At 41.8% G+C, this 21,366-nt stretch overlaps 1 protein-coding gene across 10 annotated transcripts in view; it reads left to right on the top strand.

Moving 5' to 3' along the window:
• The window catches only part of SIL1 (SIL1 nucleotide exchange factor), a 313,491-nt gene that overhangs the window by 188,925 nt on the left and 103,200 nt on the right, over positions 1-21,366 (top strand). For all 10 annotated transcript variants that reach the window (XM_089908487.1, XM_089908488.1, XM_089908485.1 and 7 more), the window contains one exon: positions 14,747-14,867. In XM_089908487.1, coding sequence (XP_089764613.1) covers positions 14,747-14,867 — 121 coding nt within the window. The remainder of the gene's footprint in view (positions 1-14,746; positions 14,868-21,366) is intronic.

Here is a 21,366-nt window from a genome sequence, read left to right as displayed (position 1 = left end):
AGTCTGTTTTAATGTGAGGATTTGGATAGATTAAAAACTGTATTGCTGCCACATTAACATATATGTTCTTTAAAAAGAAAGATGAAATCATGTATTTGCAGCTTGTTCTTTTTGTTTAGTTTTAGTCATCTTTTTATGTTAGTGTAATTCTCCCTCCTCCTTATTATAGACTATTGTGTTCCATTGAAGGCATAAAGTGCATTGTGTAGTAAATCCCTTACTGATGGACATTTTGTATTGTTTCTTGTTTGAAATTACTAAAATGCTGTAATGAACATTCTATCAATATATCGGTTGTGTACTTCGGTGAATGTCTCTATTGGATACATTCCTACAAGTGGAATCTGCTGGGTCAAATGAAATGAACATTTACAGTTTTAATAGATATTGCCAGATGACCAAAAACATTGCACTAACTTGTATCTTTACCTACAGTGTATTAGAATGCCTGTTGCTGTGTAGCCTTCCCAGTATTGGCCTACAGGCTCTCCAAAGTATGCATGTTTATATGTGTGTTGGGAGAGTTATTTACAGACCTCTTTAAGAAACTGGTAAAAGCTATAAACCTTCTCAGAAAAATGTAATTGTATACTTAAATATTTCACATACAATTTTAGAGTCTTCACCAACTGTTCTCAGTTGACATAGTTCTTCTTGTTGCCTTCCTAGCCACCACATCTCTTTTGCTTCTGTTTGGTGGACTTGGGAATACTTGGAAGTTTAAGGATAAAGAGCACTTGTAGCTACGACCAATAGTTCATCCACCGAAGCCTGTAATCAGAGGTGATAATACTCTGAAGTCCACAGTGAAGTCTGATGTGTGTGGTTTACTAACAGTTAAGAGCTCAACCATGCTTCTCTCTCATTCTGTTTTTTTTAATTGCTGTTGGTTATTCATTTATTTTTTTTCTTTAAAATTTTTTTTTTATTGAAGTATAGTTGCTTTACAATGTTGTGTTAATTTCTGCTGTACAGCAAAGTGATTCAGTTATACATATGTGTACATTCTTTTTCATATTCTTTTCCATTATGGCTTATCACAGGATATTGAATACAGTTCCCTGTGCCATACAGTAGGATCTTGATGTTTATTCATTTTATATATAATAGTTTGCATCTGCTAACCCCAAACTCCCTCTCCCTTGGCAACTACAAGTCTGTTCTCTATGTCTGTGAGTCTGTTTCTGTTTTGTACATAAGTTCATTTGTATCATATTTTAGATTCCACATATAAGTGATATCATATGGTATTTGTCATTCTCTTTTTGACTTACTTCACTTAGTATGATAATCTCTAGTTTCATTCATGTTGCTGCACATGGCATTATTTCATTCTTTTTATGGCTGAGTAGTATTCGTGTGTGTGTGTGTGTGTGTTCCACATCTTCTTTATCCATTCATCTGTTGATGGACATATAGGTTGCTTCCATGTCTTGGCTGCTGTGAATAGTGCTGCTATGAACATAAGGGTGCATGTATCTTTTCGAATTATAGTTTTGTCTGGGTATATGCCCAGGAGTGGGACTGCTGGATCATATGGCAACTATATTTTTAGTTTTTTTGAGGAACCTCCATACTGTTTTACATAGTGGCTGTACCAGCTTATAGTCTTACCAACAGTGTAGGTCTCTCATTCTGTTTTGATCTCTTGCTCTCTGTTTCTGTTTATGCAATTCTTTTTTTTTTTTTTTTTGGCGTGGCATGTGGGATCTTGGTTCCCCGACCAGGGATGGAACCCGTGCCCCTGCAGTGGAAGCGTGGAGTCTTAACCACTGGAATGCCAAGGAAGTCCCTCTTTGTGCAATTCTTAGTCCTTGTACCTCTATCTCATTTAACTTGTGGGTTGAGGAATGATACTGTGGAATTAAAACATATTTTAAAATATGTGTTGTATTTATTAAATTAGGTTTTATTTTCCCATGATCCCATGTTAAAGACTGTCTTTGCAGCAATACATCCCTTTGCCCCACATTTCAGAAAGAGGAAATTTTTTGCTTTTCTTCCCATAAAGCTAACTTACCTTTGTTTTGGAACATACACACAGTGGACATTTACTACGAGACACTCTGTTTAGCACTGTAGGAATATAAAGATGTCCTGACTTCAAGGAGAATTTAACCTACTGGGGAAAATTTGACAAGTATCATATTTTTATGGATTTGCTTCCCTCACCAGACCAGTGATTTCCTTAAGTGTAGAGAGGCCATGTCTCATCCTTGATTTCCCTAAAACCTGGCGTATTGTAGGTGGTTAGTAAATATCTGTTGAATGAGTGTCAAAGAACCCAATTGAGTAGGAAACAATGAATAGAGGAAGTGCTATTTGAGAGGAATAAGCAAGACACTCAGGGTTGAAAGGAGGGGAAGACAATGTATAAAACTGCATAGAATTGTTTGAGTTAGGCCGTTAAAAAATGGATTTTAATTTGACAAAGTAAAAGCAAGTGAAGAGGCAGTATCAAGGACCAAAGAAAGCATGGGTGAGTTTGGCCAGAGGATGGGGTATTTGTGGATGAGGGGAGATAAGGCAGAGAATGTTAGGCAGGGACTTTGCTGTATTAGGTGGATCTGAACACCAGCAGGAGTATTGGTACTTGGGAGGGTAGCAAAGAAACCACTGAATGTTTTAAGGAGAGTGCCAACAGAATTGCCCTTGGGGATGCTTCGCCAGGCTGCAATGGCAGGAGGCATGGCACAAGGAGGGATCATGTATCTTTCCAGTGGAGATTAGCTCTCATGATCTCCTAAGGTTCCTTGTAGCTCACGATGCTGGTGTCCGTGGAGTTCTGAAGGGTTTGCCTTCTCTCATAAATTTGAAATGGCAGGTGGAAAGAGGGTGTCTTGGCAGTGTTTTTTTGTGAGGTGATTTCTATCAAAAGGGATCCAGACCAGAAGCACTCAGTAGGGAGTGAATCCACTCATGAATGGTAGTAAGCACGAAGGCCAGAACTTGCAAGCACTGCCTGGGTACTTGTAGGGGACTTCAGAGTGTATAGCAGGTAGAGTGTATATAATCAAGTGACAGTTGTAGAGTTAACATTAAGTGCTTAGGATTGGGAGCATTGTGGGGAGGCACAGCTGGGGGCAGCATCAGCTGTTGTGATGACAGGTTGGAAGTATGAAGCAGGCTGCTTGTCAGGAGTGTACATATTAGCAGGTTTGCTGAAGCACCAACCTTGTGCCCAGTGGCCTGGAACATCCAGACCTCTCACCCATGCTTGGGTGGGCACCTGCAAGCACTGTCCCGCGAGGAACATGAAGCCAGAGCAGGGCAGCTGCTTTTATAAGCCTTATGGTGCATTGTTACAAAACTGGCTTGAGCCTGTGTTTGAGTTAAGTTTATCGGGAAACCTGAAACCCTTTTCCCTTGTTGCTGGCTTGGCAGTTGTTCTCATTTAAATCCTCCCCACGTTTGCTTAAGTCATGCTGCTGGTTATGGCCTCTGTTTTCTGTTCTGACTTGGGGAATAGGATAGGTAGGACTGCTCCATGGGTTTGGTTGGCCTACTGCTGGCCCCGGCCAAAGAAGGCCGTAGTGCATCTTTTCAGTGTGGTAGAAACCTTGTTTAACTGGCTGCCCTCTCAGTTTGGATGCTCTGTAGGCTTCATTGTCATTGAACTTCTTGCAGCCTTAATGAGGCAGTCTCACGTGAAAATTCTACAAAAATCATGTACTCACTTATCCTCTACAGAACTCAGTTAAGTATGTACTGAGAGCTTAACACTCAGTCTAACCATCTGTAATGGTCCCTGTCCCATAGCTGGGAAAACTGAACAAGTCAGAGAGAGACAAGAGTCCAGCAAACACCATTGTTGAGAGTACTCTGGATCAACCCTAAGCATCCCACTTGCATTATCTCTTATTCCTCACAGTGAACTCTGTGAACTCTATGAAGTGAGTACTCTGAGCCCCATTCTGTACATGGACCACAGAGCTTATTTTCCCAAGGTCTCAAAGCTATTAAGTGATAGAACTGGACCTGGAACCTGGGTCTTCCTTAGCCTGTGCCCTCTACCACTGGACTGGATAACTGCCCAGGTCACCCAAGTGCTAGAGGCTGTAGCTCCTTCTGGTGAGACGAGCAGTGCAGGTGAAGAAAGCAAAGCACAGCACTGCTTAGTAGGTCTCTTAATACTCATGATCCAAAACTTTAAGAGGCAACAAGTTGGGATTGTCATTACATTTTGATAGCTGAAAGAAGGCTCAGGTAACTAACCTCATTTTGTTGTCCATGTTGCCTACATTTAAGGGAGGCCCTCTCACAATGAGGGGCAAGGACTTGGGACCGGTTGTTTCCTTGACTGCCTTCTCTACACTGTATCTATTGCTCCATTTGCATCTTTTCCCCTTCTGGTTTGCATTCTGCCCCTCTCCCTCAAAAAGGAAGGGAGTTGAGTCCCATCCTTTAGAACTTATCTAGAGAGAAATTTGGCCCTAGGAATTTTGCTCCCCTCATACTTAAGGATTTCCTCTCTTTCCACTGCAGGGAGCATCCAAACTGAGGGGCTTTTGCATCAGGTACTGGGGAAATTGTAGAGGTCAGGAGTAGCTGGTACTGTTTTGAAATAATTCACAGAACTGTGTTTGGCTCTGGAGGTAACAGGTGTTGTAAAAGAGAACAGACAGCCAATTATGATGTCAGGAACCCTGGGGACTGATGTGGTGGGAAAAAAAGGATTAAAAATTATGGCGCAATATCTTGGTACTTTGCTTTCTTAGCCCTCTTGTTAAATTATGACTTCTGTTTGAGGAAAATAAATGAGAGCAAAGGGTTTGTTTAGAATATAATCTTTGTGTTTTAAATTTGACTAATGAATGGTTTTAGCACTTTTATTTGGTTCTCAGTCAACTTGTGTTCAAAGTGTCAATTAACCAATAAATATTGTGAAAAACAAGAGTTAGAAATGGTTGCCACTCTTGCTAATGAGCTGCTAATGAAATTGTGCCTGGGTGGGAAATGCAGGCACTCTAGAATCCCCGAGTCTTCTCCAGAAAATGAGCTGTAGTAGAACTAAGGTCCCTGACCCCTGGGAAAGGTGCACATTTAACTCCTTCGTTCCCAATTGCTGTTTTTCCCCTCCTCATTATTAAGAGAAACTCATTGCCAGTATCTTATGGTTAACTTCAGTTGTAGTGAGACTTTTCAAAATGTGATTTTATTTGACTCAGTAATTCCTAAGTGGGATTAGAGAGCTGGAAGAATTGCCTGGCCTTTGGTCTCTTAATGATTCCTTTCCTCTTCTAATTTTCTTTTCATTCATTCATTTATTTACTTATGGCTGCATCAGGTCTTTGTTGTGGCACGCAGGCTCTTTGTTGCGGTGCACGGGCTCAGTAGTTGCGGTGCAGGGTCTTCTCTCTAGTTGTGGCATGTGGGCTCCAGAGCACGTGGGTTCTGTAGTTGTGGCTTGTGGCCTCCAGAGTGCATGGGCTCTGTGGTTGTGGCACACAGGATCTCTAGTTGTGGCATGCGGGCTTAGTTGCCCCATGGCATGTGGGATCTTAGTTCCCTGACCAGGGATCGAACCCACGTCCCCTGCATTGGAAGATGGATTCTTAACTACTGGACCACCAGGGAAATCCCTCTAATTTTCTCAAGTCTTTCCCCCGTCTCCTCATCCCCAACAGATACATGTATGCACAATTGAAAATGGATTGAAATCTGAATATATTTAACATTTTGTAGGGTTGAGAGAGTAGGATGTGGGTGGGGGACTATATCTCTAAAAAAAGAAATGGCAGGAGCTAGTAGACTATAGCAATCAATAGGGTTATTGAAAACCAGTTCCCGGCATGGATGTAAAAGGTCAAGTGCTCTGATTAAAGGGCTGTGCTATATATCTGTTAGTCTCACTGGGTCTTCTTCTGAGCTAAAGAGGAACATGGAACACATTGAGGGTAGAGATAAAAGGGGAACAGAGGCAATCAGTGGGCTAGGAAACAGGTGTGGGATACCCATCCTGAGTCTCTGGGTGAAAGTAGCCCCTCTGCCCCTTCTCCCCTCTTCTCCTTTACCTGTGGATTTATGTGGGGCTCTGACAGGTCTCCTGGGCTGGTGCGAGGAGTCACTGCACATGCTTAAAGGTCTGGTGCTTTTGAGGGAAGGAGGACTGACCCCTGTCAGATAGAATTCCTAAGTTTTTCTGGTCAAAATACTGTCATCCCTTACTCCGTCTCACTCTTCCCATTCCCTACCCATTCCCCTCATTCAGGCTTGATTATATCTGATTAGGTCAAGTATAATAGCTTTCTAACTAGCCTCTTTGCTCCTTCTCTTTCTGTTATATGCTGAGCTTCAAATGGAGTTATTCATTGTCCCCTGAATATGCCCACTTCTTTGCTTGCCTGAAAGCTGTTCTCTGGACTTGGGACTCTAAATATTGTTACCCCTCTTCCTTGTTTACTTCATATTCCTCAATGGCAGCTATTGGTTTTGTTAATGTGGTATCTTTCCCAGTGCCCAACACAGCAGGTGGCTTTCTTCAGTGGGTACACAGTAAAGTGTGGTAGAAGGAATGCCTAGAACAGAGCAGGCAGGCTCTTACCTAATCCTCAGTAACTGCTTGTTGACTAGCCAGTTGTGGAAAGAGGCTCATGGTGTCCTGGATATGGTTACTTTGAGCCTTTGTCCTGATGGCTGTTCAGAGTACCTCTCCAACTGTAACAGGAAATCTTCCAAGTAGCATTGCTAGTCCTTGTACTTGGAGAGCACTGCTGTTGTGAATTCTGTGTACAGAGGTTGGTGCCCAGCTGTTGTCTGTCCTTCTTGAGAACTGGAAAGGAGACATTGGTTAGGTCACAGCAGATAAAATTTTGGAGGGTAGTTCTGGAATGTGGTGGGAGCGATGAGGATAGCTGTTCCCAGAGGAAGACTGTGGAGTCTCTTGATCTGAAGGGCTTTAATGCAGGTGATGGATTTCCACCCTTGCTTGGAAGCCATGCCAGAGAACTCTTCTAAGGCCCTGCCCAGACTGTAGATTACAGCAGAGTAAAAAATCAGTTTGGAGAATATTTTTATTTTTTCTCATTTTGCCATTGTTTAGTCCTTTAGAAAATGCATAAATGTAATGACAATACAGACTGGTTCACTCTGTGTTTTGCTGCTTACAAAAAAGGTCTCCATTTGTGTTTCCCTTCAAAAAACATTAAGCATTGGTTCAGGGTTCAGCACCCTAGAGAGGTTTGTGCACACTTTTTTTGTTGCTGGTTCAGTTCAAGTCCTGCCTTGGAGACAGGATAGATGCTCATTTGTGTGAGGCAGGGATCTTGCCAGGACTTGTTTGGGGTTTTTGAATAAAAAAGCAGGAGGATAGGGCTGTGGTAGCCATGGCAACTGTGCTTGTAAAGTCTCAGCTCTGACCAGCCCTGGTTAGGAGCTTGGAGGTGAGTGGCATTGCTTCCTGTCCCATATTCCTCCTATTCTTTCTGGTCTTGGAAGTGGGGGCCAGGGGGCTGGCATTCAAGCTGACCTTTCTGGTGGCCTACTGTGTGCCTGGAGTTGAGCCTGAGCTGTGGGCACAAGTAATTGGTCCCTGCCCTTTAGAAACTCGGCATAATTGGGAATTTTTACTCTTGTAAAAATTTCTTTTAAAAACCACATACCTACAGGACTTGATAAATAAATGTCTTTGTTTCATTCTGGTTGACATTTACCTTTTTATTTTTTTTTTTCTTTTTCTTTTTTTGCGGTACGCAGGCCTCTCACTGTTGTGGCCTCTCCCGTTGCGGAGCACAGGCTCCGGACGCGCAGGCTCAGCGGCCATGGCTCACAGGCCCAGCCGCTCCATGGCATGTGGGATCTTCCTGGACCAGGGCACGAACCCGTGTCCCCTGCATCGGCAGGCGGACTCTCAACCACTGCGCCACCAGGGAAGCCCCGACATTTACCTTTTTGGGGCTGTGTTTCCTGAAGCACTTCTAACTTCTTCTGAGCGCTGACACAGTGTTTTCTCATTTATTCTTCACAACAATCTAACACATTAGTGAAAGCAGACACGATAGATTCTTGTCATTTGACACATAAGGGCATGAATATTAAAAAATAAAAAGGAATTTGCCTGAATTTACCTGGCCCTCAAAGAAAGAGCTGAATGGGTAGCAGAGTTACAGTGCTCATGGTCTCATGGCCAGCTCTCATCTGAGCAGGCTGTGCCGCGGCAGCCCTTGATTTTCTGCCATTGTGTCCAGGTTTGACTTGAAAGAGCCTAGAAGTCCCTGGAGGGGGAGGTTTCCAGGCAGAAGCCTACAGAGACACCTCCCAAAGACATATAACTCCCAAGGCATCTGATGCCAATGCAGAAACCAGGGCACTGTGGCATGTATCTCAATTGGCCCTGTCTCCGCTGAAGCAGGGCAGTCAGACTGCACAGCAGGCTCATTGTGGGCACTACCCAAGGAGGATGCTGCCACTCTGAGCCCAGGAGGGCTAAGTTTCTAATCATTGGGCACTTGGGTGAGTTGGGACAAATACTGAGTCAGGCAAGATTTGTCAATAGGTGAAACATCTTTTCCAGTAGTCACAAATTGGCTGTGGGCTGAATTCCATATATAGATATGTTTTGTTTAGCTTTTGTATTTTAAAATTTGAATGCTTTCAGAGGGGGCATTTTTTTCCTCAGCCCTCACCACTCCCTGTTGTCTTACAGATGGCCTTCCTCACTCATCTCTCTTATTTGCCTGCCTCCCATGGGCATTTGAGTTGGCTTCTGCATCTTGGATCAATATTTCTTACCTGCCCTTCTACCAGTATTCCTCTTGCCTAGGTGTTTGATGGCCTCAGGCTTTCTAGGCTCATTTTCTTCTTTCTACCCTACCCAGAGCTATCCTTCTGGGTTTGTGTTTAGGCTCTGAACTTAGCTTTTTCTTGGCCCTTAGGAATACTTGCTGTCACCTTGTCCTATATCTGATAGCCTAATTGCTGTCCTGGGATTCAAAAGAAGTACTGCTGTATCCAAAGAAATTAATTTTTAAAACAACTTTATTGAGATAAAATTTATATACCATAAAATTCAGTAATTTAAAGTGTACCATGGGAATAATTCTCAAACCTCCTAGGGAATGTTGATAGAATAGATGGGTGGTTTCTAGACTATGGTGTTTCATGGACCAGAAAACTTTAAAAGAAAGTTCGGACCAAAGTCCGAACTGGACCAAAGGCCAGTTTCTTTACTTTGCTGAGTTAAGGGCCTTAACATAGAAACAACCCACTATCATCCACCATCATCATTATCTCATTTTATAAAAGGACATTTTAACACTAAAAAGATAGAAATGATGTAATTTCAGAAAAAAAGAACTTTTTTATATTGGACACTTCTAAATTCCTTGTTTCCGGACCACTGGAATGAATTGCCACAATAAACAAACCACTCAAAACTCAGCTTTAAAACAACAGTAATTTCTTTTTGTATAGCTTTGGCTCTTAGAACCATAGTAATAGTTCACGTACCCTTCATATGCCCCCAAATAAAAAATTGAACCAACCAGGATGTGGAGGAATGGAAACAACAAAGTGGAACACAGACACTAACAAATGAACCAAATTGATAACATAATCATACTGATGGGGGTAGGGAAGAATGGAACTAACCTAAATGACCTTGTGAAATGATAACTTTGACTAGATACTGTAAAATTAAAGACAAAGGAGCTGTATGTAAATGCTGTAATCTAGTTTGTCAAATGTGTTTCTCACGGGTATGGGTTAGCAGTTTTGAAACTACTTTGTATGTGTACTAGTATTGAACAATAAATATAATATTGCAGGTAAAAAGAACCAGTTTTCTCACTATTGGAGAAGGAAGTTGCAAATAAGGAAATGCGGGAGATGAACCCTGTGGGGCTGATTGGAATCTGAGGTATCAGTATAAACTTGTAGTTTTTAAGAGGTCCACAGACAAATAGATGTAGAAATACAGATGTGTATATGTGCATATATGTATACACACATATAAATTTCTTATCTCTGACCCAGAGAGTGCCCAGAAGCAATGACAACCTAGTAGTAATGAGCACACCTATCATGCAGATCATGGTTTCTAAACACTGTTCTTCAATAAAAAACTAGGACTCCTTGAAAAATGGTTGATTCCAGGGCTGGGAAAAGGAAAATGCAAGATAAACTTGGAGCGTCTTATGGATCCAGAAAGTAAGGAAGTACTTGAAAAAAGAAAATGATGGGGGAAAGGGACTTTCCAAAGGAACACAAGAGCTAACCTGAAGGAGCTCCTAGTTGCCAAAGCTGAAATAATTTGAGCAACAAAATAATGATAATATTGCATTATAACTCATAGAATAAAATATCCATGAGAACATATTGATAAAGTAAATAATTAAGTAGATGGAGGAGCAACAGTTTTTCCTTGTAGTGAAATTTCAATTAATAAATGTGTAAGGAAGGAGGGGAGTAGAAAATTGCTATTAGACCATCTCCACAGTGGTAATTGTTGCAAACGGATCCCTCTAATGGTGTGCAGAGGTTTGAGGAAAAAGAGGCTTTGTATAATCTCAGAATATTTCCCCCATGATCTTTTTTTAAACAGTTCAGGGATTTTTAGTATACACACAGTATTGTGTAACCATCACCACATTTTCATCACCCCAAAAAGAAACAATACTTATTAGTGGTCATTCCCCATTCCTCCCTTCCCCTAGCCCCTGACAACCATTAATTTACTATGTCTGTTAATTTGCCTATTCAGGACATTTCATATGAAAGGAATCATATGATATGTGACTTTTTGTATCTGTCTTCTTTCAGTTAGTTTAATGCATTCAAAGTTCGTCCATGTTATAGTATATATCAGTGTTTCATTCCTTTTTTTAAGTTACTGTGTGTTTTATTTATTTATTCCAGTTTTATTGAGATACAGTTTAATGATTTGAAGTATTTCATTCCTTTTAGTGGCTGAATAGTATTCTGCTGCATGGATAGACCACATTTTGTTTGTTCATTTCTCAGAGTTGATGGACATTTGGGTTGTTGCCACATTTTGGCTATTACAAATAATGCTACAGTGAACATTCATGTACAAGTTTTTGTGTGAACATATGTTTTTAGTTCTCTTGTGAACACACCTAGGTGAAGAATTGCTGGGTTCATATGGTAGCTCTTTGTCTAACATTTTGAGAAACGGCCAGACTGTTTTCTACAGTTTGGTAGTTTGCCATGATTTTTGTTTACCACAGTGGAAAAGCTCAGTATAGATTACTTTTGTTAGTTGATCAAGACCAATATCACCAGTATAAGACATGTTGACATCACGAACCTTTTGATATGATACACTGAGAAGAGCATGACATAATTTCTGTTCTTCTGTCAAGGTGGCATGATTTGAGTTTAATCATGACAAGAACCAGACAGTCCTGAATAACTGATAAGTATTTATTTCTTGAGGGTATCAGGGTCATGAAAGACAAGGGAAGACTGAGGAACTGTTGTAGAGTGCAGGAAACTAGGGAGAAATAACAACCAAAGGCCATATGGGATCCTGGAACAAAAAAGGACCTTAGTGGAAACACTGGTAAGGTTTGAAAAGGATCTTTAGTTTGGTTACTGGTATTAATTTCCCAGTAACTGTCTATGGCTATATAAGATATTAACATTGGGAAAAGCTGTGTAAGTGATGTATGGAAACTCTCTATACTATTTTTGCAGGTGTGCATTTAAAGGTAGTTCAAAGTAAAAAGTTAAAAAAGGTATCCAGTCATTTATTCTTGTTCAAATGTCTGCAGATAGGCTAGACTTGGCTGACTGTGGTTGGGCTCAGTTGGGTTCATCTCCAGTCTGCACTTTGGGTCCAGGTCTGTTCCATGGGTCTCTTATCCTTCTTGGATCAGAATGCTAGTAGAGCATGTTCTTCTCACAGTGTTACACAATTCCAAGAGAAAAGCCAAACACACAAGCACATTTCAAACATCTGTGGCACATTTCCTAACATCCTGCTGGCCAAAGCACGTCACAGGCCAAGTCCAAAGTTAAAGGTTGGGAAAGTACACTCTGCTACTAGTAGGAGGGACTGTGAGGTCACATGGTAACGGGGGTGGATGGAACAGAACTGGTGACAATGATGCAGTCTACCACCTATTTTTTCCCCCCTCAGGGAGCCAGGGTTAGGGAAATAGACACTGCACGCTTTGCAGGCCTATTTGCCTTTCTGGATTCCTGTCTTATTTTCTGCTTGTCCCCTTCCCCTTTACCTCCCAATCCCTGCATGTATCTGGTGACTTTTGGCCTCTGTTCTGTTCTTCTCCAGTGTTCTGGTCCCTTCAGAGAGGCCCTAGAAGGAAGCAGGTCAGATCACACTCTCTAACTTGGCCTTTTTCCCAAAGGGGTGAAAACATTTGAAATACTGTGTTTTCTGTTGCCTCTGCCACTGCTGCTGTGGCTGGTTTCATGTATTTTAAATGAGCGTAACCTGTATTTTAAGTTAATGTTATTGTGGTTGCTCTTGCCCCCTGTGGCAACTTATGTGAAGGGATTAATTTTGGAATTTTCCCCAAATAAAATAAATGGATTCACATAAGATCCTAGTCTTTTCCTTGGCCAGCTTAGCACAGTCTAACCTGTTATGTTCTGAAACTTTTAAAGTCATGTACTTTTTCTCTTTTTTATTTCTAATTTCAAAAGTCTGAAAATTCAAGATATTATTATTACTGTTATTAGTACAATTACTACTAAAAATAACTATGACTGCTAATTATTATGAATTATTATGAATCTACTTGTCCTAGTGAAAATCCTTGTTAGCATTTCCACACACCTCTAGATAAGCTAGGATTTTCTCTTTTCCATTTTTGATTTTTCACTTAATATATAATTATTGAGGATTTACTATATGCTTGCATATGTGATAGACCCTGAAGATAAACTAAGATGTAACTATTGATTGTGGTAAGTATTATTAAGAAAAAGGGTCATGGCAGGGAGTTCCCTGGCAGTCCAGTGGTTAGGACTAGGTGCTTTCACTGCCATGGACCCGGGTTCAATCCCTGGTTGGGGAACTAAGATCCTGCAAGCTGCATGGGGTGGTCAAAAAAAAAAAAGAAAGAAGGAAAGAGAAAGAAAACGGGTCATGGTGTTGTGTGAAAGCGTTTAGATGGAAGCCAGATCTGGTCTGGGGAAATAGAGGAACCTGCTGTTCCTCTCAGGGAGGAAACGACTCTTAGCTGGGATTGGAAGAATGAAGAGATGGAGGCTGGGGTTGGAAGGAGCGTTCTGGGTGAAGGGAACAGCAGGTGGAATGGCCCTGTGGTAGGAGGGAGCATGGTTCCTTTCATGGAATGGAAGAAGGCTAGTGTGGCCTAGAACATGGGGAACGAGGAGTGGACAAGTTTGAAGAGGCAGGCAAGGAGCTAGATACTAAAAAGGGCCTAATTGACCAGCATGAAGATTTTCATCTTTAAGAACAGTAGGAAGCCATCAAAAGGTTCGAGGCAGGGGAATAACATAGTCAGATTTGTGTTTTGAAAGAAAAAAAAATCATTCATTGTAAAGAACAGTTTGATTAGGAGGTAAGAGGAGATAGTAGAGGCCAGTTAGAAGGCTTTGGCAGTATCCAGAAGAGAGATGGTGATGGTTCAGAGAAGGGCAGTGGTGGGGAGGGCAGAGAGAAAGGTATGTATTCAAGAAGAAAGAAGACATGTGGCAGGAGAAACACCAGATTTGGGAGATTGGGTATATGGTGTTTAAAGTAGAGGGAAGATCAAGGATGACCTACTTAGCCTTCAGCCGGGAAGATACTCTTGTTGTTATGTTGGTTTTGGATCTCTCCAGGTGAGATAATCTCTCCCTTTCATACATTTGGAGATAGGATTTTTTTTTTTTTTCCCTTGGCTGTGCTGCGCGGCTTGTGGAATCTCAGTTCCCGGACTGGGGATTGAACCTGGGCCACGGCAGGGAAAGCACCAAATCCTAACCACTAGACCACCAGGGAACTCCCTTGGAGATGGAATTAATGCTAAAAAAAAATTACCTCTTGCTCCATGATCATAGGAATAGGATAGAAGTTACCAGTTTCTTGTTCTTGCCAGTATTTGGCCTCATCTCTTCCCAGAACCAACATCCTCAACCATTACCTTTATTTTCCTACCCAAACTGGGGTTCCAGTGGCACATCAAGACAGCAGCCTCCACAGCCCTTCCAGTTTTTCCAAGCTCTTCTGCTCCCTGCCTCCTGAATGCAGCCTGTCAGTTTCTGTGTCTGAGTCTTTGCACGAAAGGCACCATCTATTTGGGATTCCCTTTATTCCCAGTCTGGGTCTCACTTTTTGCATCATTTAACCCCCAATTCAGGGAGCCTCCCCAGAGATAGGTTTCCCCATTCTACTCTGAACATACCTTTTTAAAAAATCCTTGAGGCATTTTGGATGGGTTTGAGGTTAGAAGTGGATCATTATACACATACACTCAGGTACTCAAGTTCCCTTTTAATTCTTAGGCAAAGGTATAGAAACTCCCTGCTGAAGTGGGATGGCAGGAACAGAACAGTTTGTCTTGGAGTGGTGTTTCCCCGGCTCCTTGGTTCTCTGATGGAGGCACAGTGGTTGGTGTAACTTGGAGTTTGCTATGATCCTGCCAGAATTGAGAAAACTTGAATTCTTGCTACATCATTACTCTTTTATGCTCGGGGTTTACCTCATCTTTCCAAGATAACTTGTGCTATGCACTTCGCTTGAGGGAATTTTTCACATGCAGTGTCCCTCCAGGTACTGTATAGGTCATAAGTCTCCTCTCTTCTTGGCTTTTAGGTCATGCTGTTCCTGCAGGATCCCATGTGCGGCTGAATCTCCAGACTGGGGCAAGAGAAGTGAAACTCCAAGATGAGGACAAGCTTCGAAATAATTTGAAAGGGTTGAAAAAAGGCAAAAGGTATAGTGTCAACCCTAGGGACTGGGAGACTGGCAGCATTGACCCTGTAATACTGAGAGTAATGACAATGTATTGTTTCTTACCCAAATACACATGGGTTTAAATTTTTTGAAATTTAATAGCTTAGAATTTGTGATAAATCTGTCAGGGTTTTATGGATGTTTACTTCTATGGTCTTTGGAAAGAAATAGTTTGCAAAGCAAGTTGATACTTTAAAAAAGGCTGTAGGGGGAATGCTTAACCTGCTTTAAAAATGAAGCCATTTTTCCCAGTACTTTAAGACTAGCCATTTGAATCTCAACAATTAATGCAGTGATTACAGATGAGTCATCTATTCATTAAAACAGGCCTGTTAGGCCTTCTGCTTTGCAGTAATACTTCCTTGGTGAACAATAAAATTGCATTTTAAAGTCTTTAATTCAGACCAACTTTTCCTCTTGTTAGTCTATATTAAAACAGGCTTTCAAAAGTTCTCCAGTGGTTAAGAGTTGCCTTATTTTTTAATAATCAGTTTAGATTATTTGCTTTTGGGCAATTCGTAGTCTCTATTTTTCTGTTTTTTGCCTTGAATTACCACGTTTTTTTGCTTGCTATTTCCTGTGTAAGGGAGAAGGAGGTTGAGGCATGGGGTTGCAGGGGCTGCTGGAATTGTGCAGTTTGAGAGGTCCGTATAAATACCAGCCATGAAGTGTCTAACACAAGGACCAGCAAATTATGGCCTGAAGCAAAATATTGGGACTACTGCCTTTTTTTGTATGACCCAGAAGCTAGGTTGTTGTTAACATTTTTTAATGGTTGAAAAAAAATGAAGAAGAAAAATATTTCATGACTGAAAATTATTTGAAATTCAGATTCTGGTGTCCATAAATAAAGTTTTATTGGAACATAGCCATGCTCACTCATTTAGGTATTGTCTATGGCTGATTTCTTGCTACACTAACAGAGTTGAGTAGTTGGGAAAATCACCCCATAAGGCCTACAAAGCCTAAAATATTATCTGATTATTACAAATAGTTTGCTGTCCCTGTTCTAATACGAGCATATCTCGTTTTATTGTGCTTCACTTTGTTGCAGTTAGCAGATACTGCGTTTTTCACAAATTGAAGATTTGTGGTAACCCTGTGCCGAGCAAGTCTATTGCTACCATTTTTCCAACAGCATTTGCTCACTTCATGTCTCTGTGTCACATTTTGGTAATTTTCACAATATTTCAAACTTTTTCATTAATATTTGTTATGGTGATCCTGTGATTAGTTCTTTGATGAATAGGTCTTTGATGTTACTATTGTAATTGGTTTTTTGGTTTGTATTGGTTTTTGTCATGTATCTTTTTTTTTTTTTTTTTGCGGTACGTGGGCCTCTCATTGTTGTGGCCTCTCCTGTTGCGGAGCACAGGGTCCGGATGCACAGGCTTAGCGGCCATGGCTCACGGGCTTAGCCGCTCCGCGGCATGCGGGATCTTCCCAGACCTGGGCACAAACCCGCGTCCCCCGCATTGGCAGGCGGACTCTCAACCACTGCACCACCAGGGAAGCCCTGTCATGTATCTTTTAATTAAGGTATCTACTTTTTTTTAGACGTAATGCTGTTGCACACTTAATAGACTACAGTATAGTGTAAACATAACTTATGTGCAGTGGGAAGCCAAAAAATTCATGTGACTCGCTTTATTGCAATATTCACTTTATTGCGATGGTTTGGAACAGTGACCTCAATATCTCTGAGATATGCCTATTTATGTAAGTATTGGGAATCAATCATGGATTACTGAGTGGGGTTAGTGTTACTCAGCCCTTGGATTTTTATTATTTTAACAATATTTTGCAGTTAGATATGAGGCAGAAAGTTACCTTAGAGACCCAATTTTTACCTGAGTCTTTTCTTTTATATACCTGGCAAAAGGTCATCCATCCTGTCCATGTGGCACTCACAAGCCCACAAAGTAGCTTATTCAGATTTGGGCATTTTTCACTGTTGGAAAATTCAACTTTATATTATGATAGATAAGGAGCTATTTGTCGTCCTTATAGTCACCCCAAAGTGGGAAGGATCTTTACTTTCCCCCATCTCTCCATATAGGCCTGAACCTGGATTAACCCAGGTTATATGATGATTGTTTTCTCAGAACCATCGAAGAAAGAATCAAATCTCGTTGTTGTAACCCCTGTCAACCTCCCTCCATCGCTAGCATGCATATACATACATTTTTCAGTGTCTCAAAGTACTTAGGAAGTCTTTTCTCACATCTAAGTCAAGTCTTATTTTCTGAATAAGAAGACTATTTTTTCCTGGTTTAAGACTATTTTTTCCTGGTTTAGGAACTTGATGAATTTGGAGCTTTTTATTTGTTGGTTTTAATACTATGGGAAGTGATTTCTCCAATACCTGACCATAGATCATCAGTAGGAGCACTTACTGCTTTGTCTGTTGCTCCTGTCTTTTTATACTAGAAAGCAGAGCCATCCATGTGGAAGCAGAGCCATCCATGTGGTCTGTAGTAGAGACACCATAAGAGAAGAATATTCGTCCCTACTCCTGCCTCTTTGCTTTTCTCCTTTGGAACGTTTCTGAGGGCTCTGCCCTGGAATAGCCTCCAGGATATGCTGGACACGTCTTCTTCCTTCTCAGCATTTATAGCCAGCAGCAAACCTGTCTGAACAGAAGCCCAAAGGCGTTGACAAGGTGGTGTGGGTGTTCAGTGCTGTGAGCCCAGTGAGTCTCTGGTTGCCTTTGGTGGTGACTTCCTTCTCATGGAGTGGACCTCATCCTGTGCTCCTTTAATTCCACTTTACAGTGTCTTCCTGCCTCTTTAGTTCCAGAATGGGAACATAGGCCAAAGGGCAGGGCTAATTTTCAAAATTATTATAATATTTTGCTTATTGACTTAATTCTGTTTTGGGGAACAAGATCCACAGCTTTCCATCAGATTGTCAAAGAAGTTGGTGATCCCACAAAGTTAAAAACCACTGGCTAGGACTTCCCTGATGGCTCAGTGGTTAAGAATCCACCTGCCAGTGCAGGGGACACGGGTTCGAGCCCTGGTCCGGGAAGATCCCACATGCCGCGGAGCAACTAAGCCCGTGTGCCACAACTATGGAGCCTGCGCTCTAGAGCCCGCGAGCCACAACTACTGAGCCCGAGTGCCACAACTACTGAAGCCCACGCGCCTAAAGCCCGTGCTCTGCAACAAGAGAAGCCACCCAATGAGAAGCCCGTGAACCGCAACAAAGAGTAGCCCCCGCTTGCTGCAACTAGAGAAAGCCCGTGCGCAGCAACAAATACCTAAGGCAGCCAAAAATAAAAATAAGTAAATTTAGAAAAAATAAAAAAAGAACCACTGGCTAGAGAGAGATGGGGATAGTCCATTCAGCCTAATCCATGGCAGCTTCTCCATTAGAGCTGCTGGATGTGTGACTGGCCACACTGCTACCTAGAGCTACAGTTCCTGTGGGTTCTAAAGCCTGGGAGAGGTTTCCTGACTCTGACTTGTCCCAGAAGATTCTCTTGGCACTACCTGAGTTCAGTATATAGTTGGCTCTCAGCAGGTTTTCCTCTTCCTCTTTGTGTGTTAGGTATTGCCGTCTCCACTGGTTTTAGTCTGTATGCCTGTCAGTCTCTACATAGTACATCTCTATTTTTGCCTTGGAACAACCAGATTTTTGAGTCATCCTCTTATGTTTAGAGGGATAAGGGACAAACTGCATCCAAGTTGTTTCATTTTGGGTTGAGCATTTACCACGGTATAATATGGTATAGTAGTTAAGGGAGTGGGCCAAGGACAGGACCATTTACTTACTCCATTCATTCATTTCACAAAAGACCTATTGAGTGCCTATGTGCCAGGCACTGGGGATACAGTAGTAAACAAAACAGGCAAGATGCTAGCTTTATTGAGGTTGGCAGGCAGGAAAAGAGAGAAATAAGTATGCAAGTAAGGTAATTACAGATTATAATAATAATAGGGAAGAAATAAGGTGATAAGTCCCTGAGGGAGGTAACTGTAGATAGGATGGTTTGAGAAGGCCTTCTCAAAGAGATGTTTGAACTGAGACCTGAAGTATGAGGGGCATTTAGTCATGCAGAGGGTTGGTTTTATAGGTTTATGGTTAGAGCATTTCAGGCAGAAGAAACAAGAAGATTTTCTGGCTTTGTTAAGGAAAGGGCTTTGTCAAGTTCGAGAAACAGGAAAATGATCAGGTTGACTAGAGGGTAGGAGAAGCAAGAAGACTAATATGAGATGAGATTGGGAAGGTATGAGGGGCCAGATCATGTGGAATTTTGAGGAGCATGTTAAATGTTCTTCATTTAAGTAGAATTGTAATGGAAAGCCATTGGAGGATTTGGGGTGGGAGAGTCATTTAATGTAATGTAGTTTAGCAAGATCATTCTAGTTGCTGTGTATATGGAGGATAGATTGAAGGTGGACAAAAAAAGATGCACAGAGACAATTAGAATGTCATTTAAGTGGATCAGGCAAAACATAATGGTGGCTTAGTCTATGGTGTGTGAACGAGAGTGGATGAATTGGAGATTTAATTTGGAGGTAGCAGCAATAGGACTTGCTTACGACTTAGATGTAGGGGTTGGAAAAAGGGTAGGGTTAGGGGTTCAGGGTAAAGCCTCATTTGGGATTTGCACAACTAGGTACTTGAAGGTACTATTTATTGAAATAGAAAAGATTGAGAGAGGGACAGTTTTATGGGGAGAATTATCAAGACCTATGTTTTAGATGTAATAAGTTTGGGGTGGCCATTAAACATCCGAGATTCAAGATATATCAGTAGTTGTACAGGAGTCTGGCTGGTACTCAGAGAAGAGATTTGGGTCAAAGATGTAAATTTGGGCATCACTGCCTGATAGACATTTTAAAATATTTAGGTGAGAGGGTAGAGATGGAGAAGAAAAGATTGTCCAGGATTGAACTCTGAGGTGTTCCAGCATATAGGATTTAGGTAGGAGATAAGGAACCAACAAGAAGAGACAGAGAAGGAGTAAGGAAGAGGAAGAACCCGGAGAGTGTGGCAACAAGAAGCCGGGAAAGGAGAGTGTTTCAAGGAGGGAGGGGTGAACTGTGTAAATGCTGCTGAGTGGTTGAGGAACATGGCACTAGTGAAGAGTCCATTGGATTTGACCATCAGTTACTGGGAATTTTGATGAGCAGTTTTAGTGGGGTTGTGGGAATAAAATCCAGGTTAATGCATATGGCAACGTAAATAGCATTCAAGGAGGTGTGGATAGTGAATGAAGACAATGTGTTCATAAAGTTTTACTTAATCTGAACAGGAGCAGGGAAGTGGCATGATAATTAGAGACTGTGGAGTCAAAGGAGTATTGGTATGCTGATGGGAATAATCCAATCAAAGGAAAAATTGATGATGCAGGCAGGTGGGAGTGGTATAATTATGGGAGTTAAAGCTTTTGAAAAGGCAAGTGGGATCTCTAGCCTAAGTTCAGCAGGGGCAGGGACACTGTCATCCATTCCAGTAGTAGAGAAAGCAGAAAATACAGATTTAGGTGCAGGTTGGTGTATAGAGTAGATGATGGAAAGGTGAGGGAGTTCTTGATAACACCTGTTTTTCTCAGTGAAGAATAAAGTGAGAATAGCAGCTGAGGATAGTTGTATGTGTGCCTGTGCGTGTGCACACACTCATGTGTACCCACACATGTGCACACTTCTGTGTGTGCAGTTGGGGCTGAGAGTGGGTGATGATGGATAGTCTGAAGAATGGGACTTTAGGCAGTAAACAGATATACAGACATGACGGGATTAATCCTGACCAAGTATTGGAGGAAGGAGAAGATAATCTGCTCAAGTTATAGCCCTAAATACGTAACTCCCTCCTAGGGGTGAGGGTCAGGGCAGTGGCATCCTCATGCAGCTGGCAGTGGGTGATTCTCTGACAGGAAAGGGGTTCTCTTTCCTACCTTGTAGGGTTGTGGTAATGATTTGAATGAAATATTACTTCTAAAGGGTTAACATAGTGCCTGACACATGGATAAGTGGTCTGTAAATGGGAGTGATTAGCTATTATTAATTAGTTTAGGAGGACTGGGGTTTAAAGAAGTCAAGTGTTTTTCTGAGGGCCCTAAGGGGTCTCTAGGATGAATCAAAGACTGAGTGAGTACCTCTCATGAGACCTGAGGCTGGCTAGGATCTTGGACCATGAGACTGATGTACTCATCTCGCCTGGAACAGAGAGTGGTCCTCCCCTTCCTCCCCAGCCCCTTCCTCCCCAGCCTCTGATATATCTCCAGGGATAGCTGGATTCCTCCCTCCCCCTGCCCTACCAGCTGGACAGTCTTGTCATGCACAGCCCACTTTCTACGCTTCCCTTAGTCTGTATGTACCACTCTTTTTCTTACCTCTGTTAACTGAACTGAAGTGAGTGCTGGTGGCAAAACCTGCCTTCCACCCCCTCACCCCATGAATACCTTCTCTGCAGTCAAGATGAATTGTTGTGGCTTGGATCAGCTCCAGGGCTCTTTGTGAGGATACCAC

The sequence above is a fragment of the Delphinapterus leucas genome, chromosome 3, assembly GCF_059928025.1.
Source record: "Delphinapterus leucas isolate spDelLeu-1000000601 "Yukka" chromosome 3, BTC_Dleu_Yukka2, whole genome shotgun sequence".
Taxonomy (NCBI): Eukaryota; Metazoa; Chordata; class Mammalia; order Artiodactyla; family Monodontidae; genus Delphinapterus; species Delphinapterus leucas.
The sequence above is the reverse complement of the archived record's forward strand: the minus strand, read 5'-3'. Positions and strand labels throughout refer to the sequence as shown.